The following is a 22,599-nucleotide window of genomic DNA, read 5'->3' on the forward strand; positions in this document are numbered from 1 at the left end:
GCAGCTCCCCCTCCTTACCCCCAATGGGTTTTGACCTTTTATTTGCTCTCAAGATGGAAAAGATTTGGTTCGCAACGAAACAAAAACCAAAACTTATTCTGAAAGTCTGGAGCCCTTTTCTGGGATATTTTAAGGAGATATATGTATATGTATATGTATATGTATATGTATGTGTATGTGTATGTGTGTGTGTGTGTGTGTGTGTGTGTGTGTGTGTGTGTGTATGTATCTATATTGTTTATACTATATTACTATATTTATGTTATTGTTACTTTCTGTCAGACATAAAAATTAACCAAATAAAAGGGGAAAAATCATTGTACATTCAAATGTGTTTTCTAAAAGTTATTGGTCATTTTTAATACACATTTTGTAAAATCAATAACTCAAAGACCGATAATCTGTGTGTTATGCATAAGTGATAAAGTAATTTTAGGGGATACATATTTTCTGTGTATCTGGCACTATTGTTCAGTACTGGCCGGCAGTATAATAGCCTTTTTGCCTGTGTTTTAGGTTGATGTTAGTATGTTTTATAGAAGACAGAGAGGAAAAGCTGTACCTTTTCCAGAAAGTAATGATGATAGTGATGGCAGTGCATCAGGAAATAAGGTCATAGTAAGAAATGAAGAAGTTGAACATCAGTGAGGAATGAAGCAGTCAGGGCAGTCCTTAAGGCTGTGCAACCGGTGTGACCACACTGGGTCTCGTGCTCGGACGGACCAGGAAGCAGTGATAGTGATGGCAGAGAGGAAGAAAATACGTCATAGATTGTTGTTGAAGTCAGGCATTTGGGTACATTATTCTATTCCAGTTTGGAAAGCGTGATCCATACTACAACCAGAGGTCAGGAAAGAAGCCACTGCCTATAATTGGCCTCATTACACTGACAAGTAAATGCTCCAAAAATTATTTTGACTAAACAGGTCAAAATTGAGTTACATGTGGAAAGTGTGGGCTACACTGAAAAAGAGAGTCTTGTTGATTTTCAGTTGTGCTACAATCATTGATTTGGAATTCCAAGAAAGAACCCACATAAAAGTTTTTTTTTATTTATTTTTTTTATACTTAAAGATTTCTCAATTTTCCAGGCAGTAAAATTGCATCTGAATTTGTGTCATGTTTTTGACATTTCCACATGCGAGTTCCAAATGAAATATAGTACGCAAGATGAAATGGAATGTTAATAATTATTTTTATTTTTATTTATTTTTTGAAACATTAAGACCTTTTCATAATTTTCAGAGAGTAAAATTGCAAATGGAATAAACTGTACCCTCATTATTCAAACATTCTGAGAGCACATGTTTGTTGAACTTCACACAATCTATTAATGTTAAAAAAAAAACTCAATAATAGGAGTATATTTCCAAGAATAGTATAACTATAAAAATAAAAAAAGAATAGATGACAATATAACAATATACCTGCTCTCTTTTGAGAACTTGTACATCACAATTGTCCTCTCAATCAAAGAACCCTGAGAATTTTCATTCAAATAATCTCTGAAGAGAGATATAGGGAGCATATGAACGGAATAATGGAGAATGTGAGAGAAATGGAAAATAAAAGCAGGTCAGGTGAGCTTCTGAATCCACTGGAATAGAATTCGACAAATCCAGGCTGGTTGCTGCGTATGTACAAGTTGATCCAAGACTGGTATTGAGACACTCGGGTGTACACACCGGGATATCTGGGATCAGCACATCCTCTACCAAAACTCACAATGCCAGACTGAATCCACCGGGAGCCATTACTGACCATTGGACCTCCAGAGTCTCCCTGCATTGATAAACACTTAACATTTATACATCTGAAAATATACAATTAACTGTTAAAGTACAATTAAAGTAAAATTAGCAATTCTTATTTTTATGGAATATTGCAGTGTTTATTATAATCACTATGATTTTTTTTCTGTGCATTTTTTTTCAAATATTCATAATCTTTATTCAAAATAACCTCTCCTCCTGCTTGCGGCGACATCTCTGGCGTGGCGTTTCACTCACATGACATCACAGCAATAAACCACAACCATCTGATCACTTCCCGATGGACAAAATCTAATTAAAGTTTAACCATAACTAGGTTGCAGTAATTTTAAAGTCTTCTTTTCGCCTGACTGAAATGCTTTTGTTGAAATATTTTAAGCATTTTATATTCTAACAATGCTAAAACTGTACTAAGATGAGACAGCTGAGTCAGATTATATACTTCCATATGTAGAATGTGAAAAATGCTGCTGCAAAAGAGTCTGAATTTAAAGTATTCGACAAACAGTAGGTGAAAAGTACCTGGATGATCTACTACTTCCATTGAGATTCTGGAGTGCACATTCCACGGACTGTTTACTATCACATAAAGCCACATGATAGGTGTTTTGAATAGCAGCGAAGCGACGCAACTGTAGGATGCAGTAGCCTATGTCCTAATTGCATTCATATTAGTGACTGTAAAATATCTATTTCAAATGTGAGAGTGACATATTTTGAGTTTCAGTGTTTGGGCTTAGGTCATTTTTTTGTAATTTGTAAATTAAAAAAGGTTCAAATGATTGATGTCATACCTGACATGAATCTTTCCCTCCCTGATTTAGCAATCCAGCACAAATCATATTGCTTGTGATGATGCCTCCTCTATAAGCATTATCACAGTCACTGTTGCCCACAATTGGTATCATCACCTCCTGCAGTAGGTCAGGACTCTGGGTGCCTGTGACATAGATGAGAGGACCATTTTAGTGTCATTTAATAGCCATTTACAGTAAATTGTTGAGCTTTACAGTATTTGCAAGTAAATATTCACTCTTGTAACGAGCCCCATCCAGTGACCCAGCTCTCTGTACCTGCAGCAAATACACTACCAGCAGCAGCCAGACAGACTGGCCTGATATAATCAGAGAACGTCACAGAAGAGGAGAGCTGGAGCAGTGCTATATCATTATCATGATCGTTATAGTAAGGATGTTTAATTAATCGTTTCACTGTCCTGGGGTGCGTTTCCCGAAAGCATCGTTAGCCAACTATGGTCGCAAGTTCCCTCGTTACCAATAGAGTTCAATGGACATTGCGATGAACTTGCGACCAGTTGGCCAACGATGCTTTCGGGAAACGCACCCCTGGATTGCTCATAGGGGTTTGAGCCCGATTGGCTCCGACGTCCTAGGTAGATCTCAATGGTACCCGCGGAGATGCTGTGAATAGGCAAACTCAGTTTTAATTCCACTGTGATCAATTTATAATTGTGTCTTGAGTTGTATATAAAGGGTTAGTTCACCCAACAATGAAATGGGCCACGCAAACAGCAACAGCACCCGTCGTAACTGCCGTCGTAAATGTAGAGAATTTTCGGACATCATTTTACGCACAGCACTCCTTATGTGTTTGATAACATCCATCAAACTAGCCTTTAAGCAGGCAATACAGAGCGGTAAAATTTACAAACACCGCCGGCAAGTCCTGGATTGTACCCCAGAACATCTACCGTCGGCCTGCAACATTCTATCTACCGAGTTCACGGATTATGAACGATTGCTGACAGAAAATGAATGGATACATTTTCAGTATCACGAAAGACAATTTAGGAAAGGCCTGGATACAAAGCGTTTACAAGAAAAACAAAACTGTGTACTCACCGGAGATTTCAGGAAGTGGTCAAAGTTGTTTACAGTTCTTAATGGGGCCTTCTTCAAAACCGGAATATTTTCCACAAAGCGCACAGATGGAGGACAACTTGGACTACCGTTACTCAAGTATGTAGTACGGATTTTAAGAACTTTTCCACTTGATGATTATGCGCGATCCAAATCAAACCGTTGCAAACCCGGCCGATTGGATTGAAAAACAACTGCGGTACGTGCGCGAGGTGATACAACCAGCTATTGCGTCTGCCACACGACAGCACCAGAGAAACCCTCAAAAGGTAGGAAAAACAAACTAACCTATCTATGGCAGCACCGTAAAGCAAAGGCGATTGACATTATCCTAAATGACTGCATGTTTCCCACACCACCGTTAGATACTGGTAACACTGAGCGAGTGTACAACTATTATCGGAAAAAATGGCAGTCTGATCCAACTACTATCGCGCTTGAATTACCGCCGTGGAATGATGACTTAGACAAACATCATGACTGAGTCGCTGCCACCGACATCGGCGTTTACAATAGAAGAGATTGTGAAAGTAATTTAAGATCTGCCCAATAACAAAGCCAGTGGTTCAGATGGTGTTACTTATGAGAATCTTAAAGCCACAAAGCAAACATCTTGCTACATATTGAAAAGCATATTTAACACCTGTTTGATTAATGGCAAAGTCCCTCGTTCATGGAAGGGAGCACTCATTCATAGAATACCGAAGAAAGATAATGTACCAGAAGATCCCTCAACATGGAGGGACATCTCTTTATTGCCATCTGTATACAAAGTCTTTATGAAGTGTCTGCTTTCAAGAATATTACCTTGGCTGGTTGATGCTGGAATTCTGTCTAACAAACAAAAAGCTTACATTGAGCGACAAGGCATGAATTAACATGTTTTTTGCTTAAAAACTGCCATTGACGATTTTAAGCATGAATCTGCTAAGTTGTACATTGCCTTCCTTGACTTCAGAGATGCCTTTGGCACATTGCCTCATAGAGTCATGATTGATGCATTGGAAGACATACAGCTCCCTAAGATCTTTGTGGACATAATAAAAGATATATATTGTGATTCCTACCTACAAGTGATCTGTGGAAAAGACCTCACCAGACCAATACCACTGGAGGTCGGAATCAAAACTGGTTGTCCATGGAGTGCTGTGAACTTTATCATTGCAATAAATCAGGGGCTAAAATGGCTCTGTGCACATGCCCCGCCCCACGTCCTGTCACCGAACCCAGTCCAGGGCTATGCTGATGATGTGGTCATCGCATCCCGAGATGAAGGCGTGATTAAAAACATGTTGTCATGCACTGATAGATTCCTGATATGGTCTGGCCTACAAGTAAAGCACAGTAAATGTGCAGTTTTCTATGAGAGGAGGAGCGGTGGCAACCGCTGGTATAGATCCAGGGCCGACCAACCCCCCTCCTTTACCATCTTAGACCAGCCACTCAGAGTGTACACTAGACACGAGACCTACAACTATCTGGGTCACAAGTTTAACATCGCCGGAGAGTGGAGTCTGCAAGTGACTGACATGGCACATCAGTTTATGACCAGACTGGATCTCATTGACGCTTCACCTCTTCCTGTTACTCTAAAAGTGCAAGTAATAAGAGACATAGCGTTTTCTAAAATTCAACATCTTTTTGCAAATGTCCATATTCCGCAAAAAGTATTGCGCGAAATGGACAACAAAACTGTAAGCGTGATTAGGAAATGGCTTTGTCTCAACACACATTCCACAAGATGTTTTATCTTTCAGAAAAGACAGGACGGGGGGCTTGGAGTTCCACACTGCATGTGGGAGTACACAGCCACAAGACAGTCCCACCTCACCAACATGCTGAACTGTGATGATGCCAGCGTGAGGCAGATGGCCAGGGCATCTTTATTGCTGGATTTTAAAAAACGGAAGGTGCTGCACGCATGCGGCGGGGAAGATAGCTTCCTGGGCTATAAAAGAAAGACAAATGGAAAGCTGGATGGACGGGCACAGGGATTTGGTGTGTCATCAGACTGGCCAGACTTAAACGATTTATGCTGGAGAACAGGCACTAACCTGAAGTGGACCTCATATTGTCGACCTGTAGAGGTCTCTGATGCAGTCGTAGAGGACTCATCTGTCATCGTGGAAGCCAGATTGCACCATAACAACACTGTTCTCCTGCTCCAGCCTAGAACATCAAGGCAGACTCTTTTGTCTATTCAAAGAGCTCAAAATATGGAGTACTGGTCCAGTCTGAAACTCCAGGGAAAGTTGGCAAAACTGCCCTGCGTGGACCACTCTGTGTCACACACCATCTACAGCAATGCCACCATCAGTGAGGAGATCCTAACCTTCTGCGTAAAAGCATGTCTGCAGGTTCTTCCTACAAAATACAACTTATCAGTGTGGTTTCCCTCCACCCATTCGCCCCTCTGCATGCTCCCCCCCCCCTCAACACCTGGAGTCAGTAGCCCACATCATGAACATTTGTTCATCACTTAAAGGACTATATATTGCCAGACATGACAGACTTGTGGACCTCATTGCTGCTCAGGTTCCCTGTGTGGGTGATGAGCAGATCTTTAAACACACTACTGTACAGTCTGAATGGTTTAACTCATCTGCAAACACTTTTTTAGGAATTGCTAATACACCCGATATTGTTAAAATCTCTCAGAATGGAAAAAAAGTTACACTATTTGAAGTGTCATGTGCATTTGACTTGTTTATGGAGGACTCTTACTGCTCTAAGATTCTAAAATATCAGTCACTGATATCGATCACTGAGAACCTTGGGTACAAATGCCAGCTTATTGTGCTGGTGTTTGGTAGTCTAGGTCATGTACACAGGGTGGCGATCCATGGACTTTGCATTTGGGGGATTTCTAAAACAAGGGCCAAACAGTTGGCAAAGTACTGCTCAATCTCAGCAATTATAGGAAGCATGATTGTTTGGAAGAGGCGATGTTTCCTGTACCCTTAGAACAGGTTTAATCTATAACAATGTGCTGATCTGTTTTAATCTGTTGGATTATTTAAAAAATTTGATTCCTAATGAAATTTGACTTGTAATGTGGGATCAAATAAAGTATATAAAATGTGTATATGTATCTATATTGTTTATACTATATTACTATATTTATGTTATTGTTACTTTCTGTCAGACCTAAAAATTAACCAAATAAAAGGGGAAAAATCATTGTACATTCAAATGTGTTTTCTAAAAGTTATTGGTCATTTTTAATACACATTTTGTAAAATCAATAACTCAAAGACCGATAATCTGTGCGTTATGCATAAGTGATAAAGTAATTTTAGGGGATACATATTTTCTGTGTATCTGGCACTATTGTTCAGTACTGGCCGGCAGTATAATAGCCTTTTTGCCTGTGTTTTAGGTTGATGTTAGTATGTTTTATAGAAGACAGAGAGGAAAAGCTGTACCTTTTCCAGAAAGTAATGATGATAGTGATGGCAGTGCATCAGAAAATAAGGTCATAGTAAGAAATGAAGAAGTTGAACATCAGTGAGGAATGAAGCAGTCAGGGCAGTCCTTAAGGCTGTGCAACCGGTGTGACCACACTGGGTCTCGTGCTCGGACGGACCAGGAAGCAGTGATAGTGATGGCAAAGAGGAAGAAAATACGTCATAGATTGTTGTTGAAGTCAGGCATTTGGGTACATTATTCTATTCCAGTTTGGAAAGCGTGATCCATACTACAACCAGAGGTCAGGAAAGAAGCCACTGCCTATAATTGGCCTCATTACACTGACAAGTAAATGCTCCAAAAATTATTTTGACTAAACAGGTCAAAATTGAGTTACATGTGGAAAGTGTGGGCTACACTGAAAAAGAGAGTCTTGTTGATTTTCAGTTGTGCTACAATCATTGATTTGGAATTCCAAGAAAGAACCCACATAAAAGTTTTTTTTTGTTTTTTTTTTTATACTTAAAGATTTCTCAATTTTCCAGGCAGTAAAATTGCATCTGAATTTGTGTCATGTTTTTGACATTTCCACATGCGAGTTCCAAATGAAATATAGTACGCAAGATGAAATGGAATGTTAATAATTATTTTTATTTTTATTTATTTTTTGAAACATTAAGACCTTTTCATAATTTTCAGAGAGTGAAATTGCAAATAGTTAGTTAGTAGTACTTTATTGTTCAGCCTTAGCTGAAAATTGGTCTTTGGTCTCGCCATACAATCACAAAACAATTAACAATACACAATATACATCAAAATTAAAATATTCACATTTCCTTCCTCCTATTCAAAAGACTTATTGCATTTGGTACAAAAGTTTGTTTATATATTGCTTTGGTCGCTTTTGGTGTTCTATAGCGACGACGTGATGGCAATAATTCAAAAACATGATTCAAGGGGTGTGTTGTGTCTCTTGCTATAGTTAAGGCTTTTCTCTGAACCGCAATTTGATATAACTGTGCGACTGATTTTTGCTTAGATCCTATAATTTTTCCTGCTACTCTTGTAATTCTATCTAATTTTACTTTATTCACAGATGTAACTCGTCCAAACCACACAGTTATATTATACCCTAAAACACTCTCAATTAAACTTATATAAACTCTTTGCAGAACAACCTTACTTACAGAAAATTCTCTCAATTTCCTTAGCAAGAATAGCCTTTGATTTGCTTTCTTACAAATAAGATTCACATTATCAGAAAAATTCAATTTACAGTCAATCATGGTTCCCAAATACTTAAAAGTCTTCACAATTTCAACTGTTTGATCACATAACATTATTTCTGTTACAGGCTCTAAATAATTTAAAATCAACTCTTTTGTTTTACTTACATTAATCAATAAGGAACTTGCTTCACAGCATTTTTCTAGTTTCAAAACCTGCTCCTCATATTCAAAATGTGCACAGCCTTTCCATAAAAGTGCCACAAGTGCCATATCATCTGCATATTTGTATAATTTATAATTCTCATGCTGCACTCTTATACCACTTGTATAAACAGAAAATAAAAGAGGTGACAGGACACATCCTTGGGGTGCCCCCGTGTTTAAAAACATAATATCTGATTTAAACCCCCGAACACAAACTCGCTGTGGTCTATTTGTTAAAAAATTCTTTATCCAATGTACTATTCCTCCATTTACGCCTAGAACAAGGAGACGTTCCAAGAGTAAATGTATCTGCATAGTATTAAAGGCAGAGGTATAATCGATAAAAAGAACACGCACATAAGCCTTCGCTTGTTGTAAATGGCTAGCAATTGTATCAACCATAGTGAGTGTTGCATCCTCTGTCCCTCTTTGCGATTTATATGCAAATTGCAGTACATCTAGTTGCTCTGATATGTATGGTTTCAGGTGATAACTAACTACTCTTTCCATGCATTTAGCGAGTATTGATGTAAGAGCCACAGGACGAAAGTCCTCTAGATTTTTTGCTCTCACTTTTTTAGGAAGGGGTCGTATAAATGATAACTTCCATGTATTTGGTACAATCTGTAAGTCTAATAAAAACTGAAATAATTTAGTTAAAGGGTTAGTTAGTTCATTTGAACATATCTTTAAAACTCTGCCCTTAAGGCCATCTGGACCCGGTGCTTTATAGGGCCTAATGCATTTGAGGGACCTTCTGATCTGGTCACCTGTTAACCTAATGGGCGGCCCCACTGGAATTCTATCACTGATTTCATTAATCTTATTCCAATTGTCAGGTGTATCATATCTTCTATAAAACAGATTCAAATCATTTACCCATTTAAAACCATCTGTCCCTATAATAATATCATTATTTACATCTCTCGTGTCACGCCCCATCATCTTGTTCAAGCCTTGCCAAGCACTCCTTGCATCTTGATTCGCTAACTGATCCTCTACCTTACATTTAAAGTCAATTTTTGCTTTTTGTATCATGCCTCTCAATTCCTTCCTTTTAATTTTAAAACCATCATGATTATTTTCACGAAATGCCCGATTCTTTTCATTAAGGAGTCTCTTTAAACCTTTAGAGAGCCATGGCTTATTATTTGAGAAGACTTTAACCACTTTAGTGTCAATAACTGTTTCTTCACAAAATTGTATATAGGAGGTAATACAGTCAGTTAGTTCGTGAGGGTCTCTGCATGAATCAAAAAAGACATCCCAGTTTGTAGTGCAAAAACAGTCCTTTAACATGTCTTCTTTATCCTTACTCCAAACCTGAATTCTCTTTTCCACTGGTTTGTCCCTTCTAACACGTTGTCTGTATGTTGGCAGTAGATGGATAACATTATGATCCGATCTGCCAATCGGTGCTCGACATACTGCCTTGTATGCGTCGTCAATGTTACCATAACACAAATCCAGTGTGCGTGAGTAACGGGTTGGACAATCAATATATTGCTGCAAGTGTGGAAGAGTCTCTATTAATGAAAGTGTATTAAAATCCCCTAGTATGAAGACTGGTTGGTCTGCCGACTTTGTTAGGATCCTAGTAAAGCACTCTGCAATATGCTCCGCTGCCTCGCCATTAGGTCCTGGTACATACACTAGGAATATGGTTATTCGACCAAATTCTCGCGGCAGATAGAAGGGTCTAAAAGATACACCCAAAGTCTCATAGTCCGGGGTACAAGTCTGTTCAATTATGGTAAACTGCGATGACCAGCTCTTATCAACATACATACAGAGTCCCCCGCCAACTGATTTTCGTGATTTTACCTTGTCTCTGTCGGCTCGTATGGTAAATCCCTCGATGTCCACAATATGATCTTCATTTAGCCATGTTTCCGTAAAACAGATGAGATTACTGCTCCTAAATTCCTCCTCTTGTTTAACTCGGAGTGCAACCTCATCCATCTTATTATTAAGAGATCTTACGTTAGACAGCGTGATCACTGGAAGGGGATGACGGCGTCCTCGCCTCCGCAGTCTATTGCGAATTCCTCCTCTCGACCCTCGCTTCTTAGTTCTTGATCTCCTTTTTTTGTGCAGACATATACTTGGTGGAATCTCCACATCGACAGCATAATTATTATTATATCGTAAGGATAGCAAGAAGTCTCTTGAATAAGTCCGACTCGACACCATAGACGCCAATTGATCTTCAAAGGCCTCGCCCGCCAGCACCAATAGATAGGTTTCCGTTGACGTCACATTTCTCCCGCAACTCCTTATGGCGCCATCTTGTGTGTCAAGTGGGTCAAGCGTTTGTGTTACGGAGCATGATAATACCCTGAATCGGCATTATTCTGAACATAAAAATCATACGATTATTCTCCGTTTGGCTTGAGTTAATGTTCAGTGCTGCTCTTGTGAACATTTAGAGGTTTTGTGCTCTGGAGATGTGACACTTTATCTAATCATTTCCAAGATGGGCTAGCTAAATGCGCTAGCTAGCTATAATCGGCTGTCAAATCGCTGTACCCAGGCGGCTACTATCGACACAGCCCTTGAGAGGTGTTGGCTGGGCAGAAGCACACTCTGACGATTGTCCACCTTCATCACTTTCTCTGTGGCCACATCAGCTGGTCGAGCACATCGCTCCGTGCCTCTGCTCTCCATCTCTCTCCTAAGTTACACTAAATTAGCTCGGAGCGTTGTGTTGTTGTTGTTGTTGTTGTTTTACCCAGATGGTGTTGTCTTGACACTGAGTCTAAATGTACCAATAAGGGCTGTGCAGATATCAGCCGCCTGGCTACAGCGATGTGAACCGTCAATGCAGGGCTCCAGACTAACATTTCCACGAGGGAGAGAGAGCAAGACAGCGCTTAGTTTGGAGATGGTGAAGTCTTGTTTACATGTTCGCCTGGCTCCGAAGAGAGAGAGAGAGAGAGTGAGCGCGCGCGACCGGCTCTCTATCTGCTCGTTCTTTCAGTTAAACATGCACCCAGTTCATCTACATTACTCACCGATCAAATAAGACTTTGGAGGGACAAAAATTCACTTTGGCGGGCGCTAAAACAAGTTCAATGCAGGAGAATTCATGCGTGAATTTAACTGAGTAGTGTATGACCATGCACTCGCACAAATGCGACCACATAAAATTTTAACTCGGACATTCTAACAAAATAATTGTATGCTTCCAGAGACTTTCTTCTTCTTAATTTGTCATCGTTATCTCAACACAAAAGAGTCAAAAATACTTTATATTAACTGGCTTTCTATTAATGCAGCACAGTGAATGAGCCGTGTCTCCCAGTGGCTTACTGACAGCTTTGACACACAACATGGCGGCGCGCCGCAGAGGATAATGGGTAATTCGAGAAACGGAAACCCATCTATACGAACAACGCAGAGACCACGCTGATCATGTACACATTCATAGTGCTTCAAGTTTAAAAGAACAAAAATAAAAACAAATAAAATAACAACTTAATACACAAACAAAAACGCCACGAGACAACAGCGAGACACAGGGTCAGCAGCAGGCCGCGCCCCCGGAAGTTGTTGTTGGCATAAACTGTACCCTCATTATTCAAACATTCTGAGAGCACATGTTTGTTGAACTTCACACAATCTATTAATGTTAAAAAAACAACAACTCAATAATAGAAGTATATTTCCAAGAATAGTATAGCTATAAAAAAAAAAAAAAAGAATAGATGACAATATAACAATATACCTGCTCTCTTTTGAGAACTTGTACATCACAATTGTCCTCTTAATCAAAGAACCCTGAGAATTTTCATTCAAATAATCTCTGAAGAGAGATATAGGGAGCATATGAAAGGAATAATGGAGAATGTGAGAGAAATGGAAAATAAAAGCAGGTCAGGTGAGCTTCTGAATCCACTGGAATTGAATTTGACAAATCCAGGCTGGTTGCTGCGTATGTACAAGTTGATCCAAGACTGGTATTGAGACACTCGGGTGTACACACCGAGATATCTGGGATCAGCACATCCTCTACCAAAACTCACAATGCCAGACTGAATCCACCGGGAGCCATTACTGACCATTGGACCTCCAGAGTCTCCCTGCATTGATAAACACTTAACATTTATACATCTGAAAATATACAGTTAACTGTTAGTCATCATGAAAAATGAACAATAAACAATTCTTATTTTTTATGGAATATTGCAGTGTTTATTATAATCACTATGATTTTTTCTGTGCATTTTTTTTAAATATTCATAATCTTTATTCAAAATAACCTCTCCTCCCGCTTGTGGCGACATCTCCTCTTCTCTAATGAAGTGTTTACTGGCGTGGCGTTTCACTCACATGACATCACAGCAATAGCAAACCAGAAACCACAACCATCTGATCACTTACCGATGGACAAAATCAAATTAAAGTTTAACCATATGTATCTAGGTTGCAGTAATTTAAAAGTCTTCTTTAAAATGTTGCCGCAGGGTTTTTTCCCCCGTGGGGTTAAAGGCCATATTGCATTAATTATATTTGACTGAAATGCTTGTATTGAAATATTTTACACATTTTATATTCTAACAATGATAAAACTGTACTAAGATGAGACAGCTGAGTCCGATTCTATACTTCCATATAATATGTAGAATGTGAATAATGCTGCTGCAAAAGAGGAGTATGTCTGAATTTAAAGTATTCGACCAAAAGTAGGTGAAAAGTACCTGGATGATCTACTACTTCCGTTGAGATTCTGGAGTGCACATTCGACACACTGTTTACTATCACATAAAGCCACATGATAGGTGTTTTGAATAGCAGCGATGCAACTGTCACTGGTAGGATGCAGTGACATATTTTGAGTTTCAATGTTTGTGCTTGGGTCATTTTTTTGTAATTTGTAAATTAAAAAAGGTTCAAATGATTGATGTCATACCTGACATGAATCTTTCCCTCCCTGATTTAGCAATCCAGCACAAATCATATTGTTTGTGATGATGCCTCCTCTATAAGCATTATCACAGTCACTGTTGCCCACAATTGGTATCATCACCTCCTGCAGTAGGTCAGGACTCTGGGTGCCTGTGACAGATCAGAGGACCATTTTAATGGCCAGTTGCTGAGCTTTACAGTATTTGCAAGTAAATATTCACTCTTGTAACGAGCCCCATCCAGTGACCCAGCTCTCTGTACCTGCAGCAAATACACTACCAGGAGCAGCCAGACAGACTGGCCTGATATAATCAGAGAAAGTCACAGAAGAGGAGAGCTGGAGCAGTGCTATATCATGGTCATTGCTTGGATTGTTATAGTTAGGATGGTTAATGAATCGTTTCACTGTCCTGGATTGCTCATAAGGGTTTGAGCCCGATTGGCTCCGACGTCCTAGGTAGATCCAAATGGTACCCATGGAGGAGCTGTGAATAGGCAAACTCAGTTTTAATTCCACTGTGATCAATTTATAATTGTGACTTGAGTTGTATATAAAGGGTTAGTTCACCCAACAATGAAAATGATGTTGTTACAACACTTTCATTCATCTTTGAATGAAATCTGAGAGATTTCTGTCCCTCCATTGAAAGGCTATTCACCCAAAACTCTGAAGCTTCAAAACATTCATAAAGAGATTGTAAAACAAATCCATTGAGTGGTTTAATTACAATCTTTGCAATATTTGCTGCCTTAAATTTTCAAGTACAATTAACTTTGATGTTTATTTCAACCTAAATTACATTAAACTGACTTAAAAAAAAAAAAAAAATTTGAAAATTATTTATTTGACTTATTTTGATGACTTAAAGTAATATAAAAACATATGTTGTCAAACTTATTGATCAAATCATTTGATGATCATATTTAATTTAGGCTTTTACATGTCAATATTAATCAGCAAATTTGCATAAAGCACTCAGATTTTTTAAACGGAAGCTCATGCTTGCTTGACACGAACATCTCTAAAATTTCATATAAAATATCTCCATTTGCGTTTAAAAGATGAACAAAAGCCTTATGGGTCAACACAAGAGTGAGTAATTGATGACAGAATCATTTTTGGGTGAACTAATCCTAACTCAGTTAGGCAAACTCAGTTTTAATTCCACTGTGATAAAATGTACAATTGTGCCTTGAGTTGTATTGTATTTAAGCTTCAATTTCATATGAAGCAGTGAGCTGCAGACAAAACCCAGTCTTTATTGATTAGACTCCCACCACAGAAATGGCCTCCAAAGCTGAACCTTTGAATGCTGACTTGCCACGGCCAAGACCCTGCCGTTGCAGCCTGTCCTCCAACAATCTTGTTGTTGAGGGGAGCTTGACCACACACTGATTATAGGAAAGAAAGTGTGGGAATTCTCAACTAAAATGCCCTATAAATATACATATGTGGAACAAGATTGTTATGGTCATTAAGACTATGACAACTTACCATCTAACTGGCAGAGAGAACCTATGAGGGAGACAGAGACCAGATATTTAGATAAACAGAGCCGATGAACTGTTACCTGAGGCCTCACTGTTATATATAAATCATACCTTTTACATATGTGTTGGCAGGCACATACCATTGGCATGAATCAAGATAATATTATCGACACGGATTATAGCCACATTGTTAAAATTACTCATTGTCATGGCATGAATTATAACTGAATTTGTTAGTCCTGTGAGATATATTAGGCCTGATTCGCACCATGCTAAGTAGCAGCGTAACTACAGCAGCAGGCTTGTGTGCTTTTACACTGGCAGCATACAGAAAATAGTCATTTCTGGGTTACTGGATCGAGTATTTGTTTAAAAAAATGACCATATAAAATGGTTATCAGAAGCTGGCGACTAAGAACTACTACAAACCTGATCATCATAACATTGAATGTACACCTAATTTATGGAATCAAATTTAAATCCAAATGACAATTAATCACAATGCAACATGTTTTTGCTCCAGTGTTTTGCTGCTTCATAATAGCCTTTGTTGTTAAAGATACTATGCAACTACTATGCTGCTTATATATGAAATAAAGACACTATAATAACTCACTGCTTGGCTCGTGCAGCTAGTAGTGCTAGAAACAGGTCTTACAGCCACTTTTAGGAAATTTTTATTTATTGGCATACTTTCACACATCTACCTGTGAGTGGTTAACACACTGATTTTTTTATGACGCTTATATTTTTAATTGTGTTATGGTTTAGGTATGTTGTTAAGTAGGCCTATGTGTGAGACTGTTGAATGTAAAGTCATTGAATATGACACATTGCGTGGTAGGAGGGATGGAAATGATTGGTCAGTGCATACCCTTACGAAAAAGACATTTATTCAAGTGTTCTATTAGTATACTTCTTTTAAACTAAAAATAAGAAAGTATACTTTCAGTCTACATTTTATATACTTCTCAAAAATATACTTTATGTACTTATCAGAAATATACTTAAAATTACACTTAAGTGTACTTGACTTATACTGAGAGAAAAGTCCAAGTATATTTGGCCTGTACTTGTACTCTTTGATTGAGATATACTTAAAAGTATAATTAAGTATTCAAAGTATACTTAGCTTGTAGTTGTTGTGTTAACTCTTTTGATAAAGTAGCCTATTAAATATACTTTTTTACATAGTTTTTCATATACAGTCTTATGAAACTTACATTGTTAAAAATATTGATTAGAATATTGATATAAAACAGATGTTTCTAATTCTGCGTATCTGAATTTTTGGGTAGGCTTTGTCCACTGGTAGTGCACATAGGAATTTTCTTTAATTCTACTTTACTCTTTCCTCACCATTGACTGAATTTTCCAGCTATCCATGTTTTCACTGTTATACGGTAGGGGGCGCTATGACACATCTTCTAGTACAGAATCTCCGGAGTCCGGATCAAAACACAGGAGGAGAAGAAGAAGCTGAAACAGCGATAGAAGATCGCTCACTCAAATGTAAAATAACGTGATCATCAAACATTAAACAGCGTGTAAATCAAAACTGTAGCCTATAATGTTACCAAATGAAATGAAGCGTAACCCATGAAGAGAAAACGACTGTGAAGCTTTGAGGGTGTTGGACTCGATCTAACGTTAACGTTCTCCATCTGTGTTTTGATAATCGTTCTGAATCTGATCAAGGCGTAGTCTTTGACAAAAAATTAATTTTGTCAACTTTTTTTGTTTAAAATGTTGCCTTTCTTTATGTAACTTACCGACATTCAATTGTTGATAAAAAAAAGGATGCTTTAAAAGTTAGTTAAAGTACAGTTAAAGGTATTTTTCAAGTATAAAAAATAATATCTACATTTGAACAGTAGTAGGCCTATACTGAAAGTGCAAAAATCATAAATAAATAGTAAACTATAAGTATAATGTTATGTTCACTTAAATAAAACTTACAAGTATACTTGCAGTATAAACTACTAAACTTACTGAGAGTACACTTCATTGTGTACTTTCATAAACTAAAAAAAAATATACTACTAGTATAATTATAAGTTCACTTGTAGTACAGATGCATCACAAATGAGAAACCTAGTTGTGTACTTAAAGTTTACTACTGTTACACTTGTAGGCTACACTTAGGGGAAGGAGTAAGACAGAGAAATGAGATTGGCCCTTAAACTTATACTTTTATATACTAAAAGTGGGCCAATTTAGTCCCAAGCAGTATTGAAATAGTACACTTACAAGTTTACTACAAGTACACATTGATATTGCTATACTTACTACATAAAGCATACTTAAAAATATACTTGAACATTATGTGTGTGTGTGTGTGTGTGTGTGTGTGTGTGTGTGTGTGTGATAACTTTTCCTTTGAACCTTGGACTCTAACTTATCTACATAAAAAATAATTATGCTTCTTTTAATCCTACGTTCGACAAGACCTGTATAAGATGTCACACTGGAGAAGCAGATCTTACTCGCATGTTTTGGATGTGCCCCACACTTACTATTTACTGGTCAACCATATTTGATACACTTTCTAAACTATGTGAAGTACAACTGAAGCCTTGTGCTGAATTTGCTATATTTGGTACTCCAGGTGATGAAACGAGTCGGACTCAAAGACAAGTAAACATTATTGCCTTTGTGACAATTATATTGCCATCCTTATTGGCCTTATTGCATCCTTATTGGCAATTAGAGGTTCTCATAAATTATCTTATGTCTGGCATTATGTCTTATGTCTTATCACATTTCTCTGCCATAAATGTACTTCCTGGGGAGTAATGGAATTTATTGTAACTTTTTCCTTTCACCTGTGTCCTGTCAATCACCTTGTTAATTATCCTGTTAGCCCCAGTGTATTTAAGCCCTGTGTTTTCCCTCAGTGTTTGTCGGTTCTCGTCTTTGTATGGTTGTGTTTTGCTGAGTTCCTGGTATTCTCCTGAGTTCCTGTATTTTCCTGTAACCTGAGTTTGTGAATAAACCAGCTGCATTGAAATTCTGTTCCCTCATCTTCAGCAACCTGCACAAACCTGACACGTGTGAATGCGAAACAAGCAATTTGAATGTTTACATTTTTTAAACAGGGATCATTTGTAAACGTATTAGTTGTTAAAATGTTAGTTGTCTTTTTGTTTAGCTTGTGACAATGAGGTTGTCTAGTCTCTTTAAATAAAAGCATAAACTGTCCATATTCTATATATACACATTATTTTCACAAGCTTGCATATTGATATTACAATAATATTAAGCATTTTAGAATACATTTAATTTATATTCTCTGTTTTTGTTTTGAATTATATCATACTGTGCAGTATTGTATTGTATTGTATTGTATTGTATTGTTATTTGCCTCAATTTCCTACAGTGGATTAATAAAGTGCTACCCTAAATATTATATACATGTCACATTTTGTAGAGTTTAGCACCTCCCACAAGTTTAGTGTGTCGTATTTTATTGGTTTTCATTGGTCCTCAATGTAATTTATGGTTCTTCATTCATCCAGACATGTCAGCTGGGGCTGGTTTATGCTTGCACCATTTAGAGCCAGCAACCATGGCTCATCCACCAATAAATCAATCAACACTTTGAGAGGAGGAGAAATACAGTCAAATAGAGCTGTCTAGTTATTCATCAGGGCTCTTTATACAAAGCACAGTGGTGTTCCTGTAGCCGGTTGTGTAATGTTAGATAGTGGCCAAGACAATGACAGGTTACAGGAAACCTACAATAAAGTAAAACTAATCTACAGCTCATCAGTGAAGCTCTAACATCAATTAAAACCGACTAGGAAAAATTCTGTTATGAACAAATGAATTTTTTTAATGGATCATTTGACCCAGTTCAGTCTGAATCATTGAATTCAAAGCTATTTTCATGGCAAAAATTCTATTACAAAAATACAAATATCATATAAATACAATAAAAACAAAACAAACAAAAACAGGAAGTCATATTATTCAAGATTTTTTACATTAACATATGATAAAAAAACAAAACCTTTTCAGGCATAATCTTATTACCGGTAAATATGCCCTCTCTGTATGGTAATATAGGTAATAAAAGTAACCCATATTCATAGGAAATTGACTCCTGGGGAGTAATGGAATTTATATTGATATTGTAACTTTTTCTTTTCTACACACCTCTCTATATGGTCTTATCGTGGTGGTTGATGCTAGGTACCTTTACATATGTAAATATGTAGGGTTTATGTCGTTAACTGTTGTATCATTGACATTTGATTGTAGTGTCCAACTATGTTTATCTCTCTACCCATTTATTTATTATTATTTTCTTTTTTTCTTTTTTACATTAACACTGTCATTTTTTAACTATTGGATTTTTCTTTATTATTATTATTATTATTATATTTAATAATTGTATTTATTTGTATGTGCCATCACTGTTAATTAACATTGTCTAAGGCAGTTTGTTCTGGGTTGGTTGGGGAGGGATTGAAAATGTAAAAAATGTGATCTCTTACGAACAATAGCATTTGTCTTTGGAATCAAAATAAAGAGAAAAAAAAATAATTATTATGCTTTAGTAGTATTACATTTTAATATATTTTAGACACATAGCCGTTTAACAATCAAGCTACACCCTTAAAAATAATAAAGGTTCTTTAATGGCATTTAACATCCAAGGAAACTTTACATTGCACAAGAGGTTCTTTAGGCTATAGTGGGAAATGGTTCTTTAGATGATTATTATTGTCATTCTATATAGATCAGTGGGCTGCATTCAAATAATAGCCTAACGCTCTTAGTCTTTATAAGCGCTACAGTTGAATGAGCCAAGGGCTTTATGTGGGGTCTGATGAAATCCAATTTGTGAACAGTTTTTATTGTACCAATATATTTTTATGAACCTGTTGTAAAGTTTTCTTTGATCGAAGCAGAGACCAGTGAGACAGTCGGGATCGCGTTCAACAGAAGTTATTCTTTATTGAGAACTCCGCTGTACGCGGCTATAGAAACTTCCAACATGATCTAATCTAACATAACTTTACATGGTATCTTATAGGCATTTTAGGAGGAGGGACTTTTGGGGGTGGAGACAAATTCAAACAAAGCATGTAAATGAGTATACAGGTTAAGGTAACACCCTAGACTGAGGGTCTAGCCAATCCTAATTCAATCAGCATAAGGCTCCAAGGGCCATTTGGGTCCGAAAGCCATTTGCAGAACAAAAGGTGAGATTCTCAGTGAATCATTCGTGTGCTAATCCCATCAGTTCTGAGTGATACTGGGACTCAAAGAGCCATTAAAGACAATGAGGAGAAAACAGGAAAGGCAACTTTGCTGAGCAGAATCATTATCTTACCCTTAAACACTAAATACAATATTCTTTACCGTGATGTTATGTAAGGAAGCATATTTGAAATAGATTCTTTAATTTGAATCATTCAAACCCATTCCATTCTTATGGGCTATGGGGCAAAAGCCTATGGCTATCACGGTGCAGTTTCTATAGAGGTGCGTTAAAGCTAAACATGCAAGCTTTATGTGGCAATAGACTAACAAACCCCTAATTTTATCAGTTTTTACTGTACCAATACTATATATTTTTTTTCTGAATATTGAACATTTTATTACAGTTTATCACAGTGCCGTTTCTCGTGCACGTAAAGGATGTTTTATAGCTAAAATGTGGGCTTAGTATATAGGCCTAGGCTACTATAAATTTGCTAGCTATGTAGGCCTAAATAACTAGGCTACTTTGAATAAATGCAGTTAAAGGGTTTATTTAACAAAATCGGTAATCCTAGTATAAAAATATAGTTTAATAGTAGTATAAAAAGATAGCTGAATGTTTGGACACACTCATTCTTTATTATCATCTCTGCTTTCCACTTTTTAAAACAATTTAGCTTATTCAAAGTCGCCATACATTCCAGTTATATTCCTATACACTTTGCGTTTACTCAACCAAATTCATCCTGAGATCCTGAGAGTTCATATGCATTAAACTCAATTAAAATAGTAGGCTATAGCCTATAAATAAATGTTACATTTGTAAAGAAATTCATATGAAAAGCACAATGTATATTTTATATCCACAAATATCTCAACATTGTTGGGAGGGTTACTTTTAAAATGTATTCTGTTACAGTTACAAGTTACTTCATAAAAAAAGTATTCAGTACTATAATCCAAGCACCACATCATGAAAGTTTTACACAGCCCTGTATATATATATAATACATACATCTAGTGGCTACAGTATTACAGATGGTTTTATTTTTAATTATTTAACATGTAGCCTACATGGAAAAAAAATAATACTTATAGTTTATACACAATATTAGAAAAGTCTACACAATCTACATATTAGTCTACTTTAAAATACATGTTAATCAAGGCTGTGATCTTTCTTAATTTCACTGACAGACCCTGCGCATTAGTGGTGAGAGTTCCCCTTTGGGTGTTTTTCTTTCCATTTTCCACTAGAAACGTACATACAAATGCGATCAGAAATAAACTATGGAATTTTAAATCATTACCAAACACTACATTTTAGCTATACGATGTCTGTGCTAGTTGTAGCCTACCTGTGAATGTTTAAGTTGGATGTTGAGTCCTTTGATAAAGAAAGAGTTTTCATAGCTGAAAGGTTTGCGCTATACAATACAACTATGTTGTTTCCTTTTTCCTCTTTGAAAACAAAATAACTGTGCAATTTCCAGACATGAAAAACGGTTTTCCCCCTGTTACATTATTAAACTTACACTTAGACTTTAGTAAGGTCATACCTGCTATGTTGAGAAGTATGGTTCCAACAACACTCAAAGCTGTGTTCAGCTTCATACTTGCTCTGTTCTGTGTTCTGACTGCAGTTTGCTCTAATCTCAGCTCTCTAATGAGATGTACAGTAAATCAGATGCTGTCATGTTCATCAACAGTTATCAGTCCCCATGAGTCTCTGACTCATCTTTTTACACGCCCCGTACACTTTTACAATTTTTATAGATTATTGAGCGCCTTTCAGTTCAAAGTCGCTTTGCAAAATTTATGCATATTCATGCAAAGAACATAATGGGTTGTGTTTCAAAGATAAAAGATAAAAGTGTTGCTTGTGAGTTCATTATGGCAAAGAGGATGAAAGAAGGAGAGAAAGAAGAGTCATGAACAGTAGAACAAAATATGTAAAGAAAATGCATTTGAAATACACATTTGAGTTATTTACAGTGTCTCCTCCATTTGATTATGTAGGCTAAAAAACACTATGTTTATGGAGGCCAAAATTAGCAAAAATGGACTGTAGCCATGTGAGCCCTTTACCATGTGAAAAAGAAAAAGTGACATAAAGTCATGGGATAGCTTTAATGTGTTAATTTTTTGTGACTGGGTATGTTTAGGCATAAAATAATAATTAAAACAATCTAACAATATGAATCATAAATTCAATGTTACTTACTTAGTGGAGAAGAGAAGACGAGTAGCCTATCCTAAACTGAACAGAGCTGCATATTTGTAGGCCTATAGCTGAGCTCCAGAAAATCAGTAATGAGGATTTGACAGTTACAGATTTAAAAAACAAAAATGTGGGAATGCAGAACCCTAAACTTTAACACAAAGAACCATTTCAGCATATAAACTGTTCTTCAGGACGATTGTGGTTCTAAATAGAACTGTACCAACGTGTAAAGAACCTTTAAAGAACCATTTTTTAAGAGTGTACTTTTATTT

At 37.0% G+C, this 22,599-nt stretch overlaps 1 protein-coding gene across 1 annotated transcript; it reads right to left on the reverse strand.

The window, feature by feature from the left end:
• Positions 1 to 1,267: 1,267 nt before the first annotated feature.
• LOC311081082 (transmembrane protease serine 9-like) lies at positions 1,268 to 21,717 on the reverse strand (the record flags this gene model as incomplete). Its single annotated transcript, XM_084111481.1, has 9 exons — positions 1,268 to 1,782; positions 2,567 to 2,702; positions 2,806 to 2,988; positions 12,292 to 12,575; positions 13,406 to 13,553; positions 13,623 to 13,886; positions 14,628 to 14,793; positions 14,897 to 14,917; positions 21,663 to 21,717. The coding sequence occupies 9 exons, from the start codon at positions 21,715 to 21,717 to the stop codon at positions 1,495 to 1,497; spliced, it is 1,545 nt and encodes a 514-aa protein (XP_083967607.1). The 3' UTR covers positions 1,268 to 1,494.
• Positions 21,718 to 22,599: the final 882 nt, after the last annotated feature.

This window comes from Abramis brama (genome assembly GCF_963993115.1).
Source record: "Abramis brama genome assembly, chromosome: 1".
Taxonomy (NCBI): Eukaryota; Metazoa; Chordata; class Actinopteri; order Cypriniformes; family Leuciscidae; genus Abramis; species Abramis brama.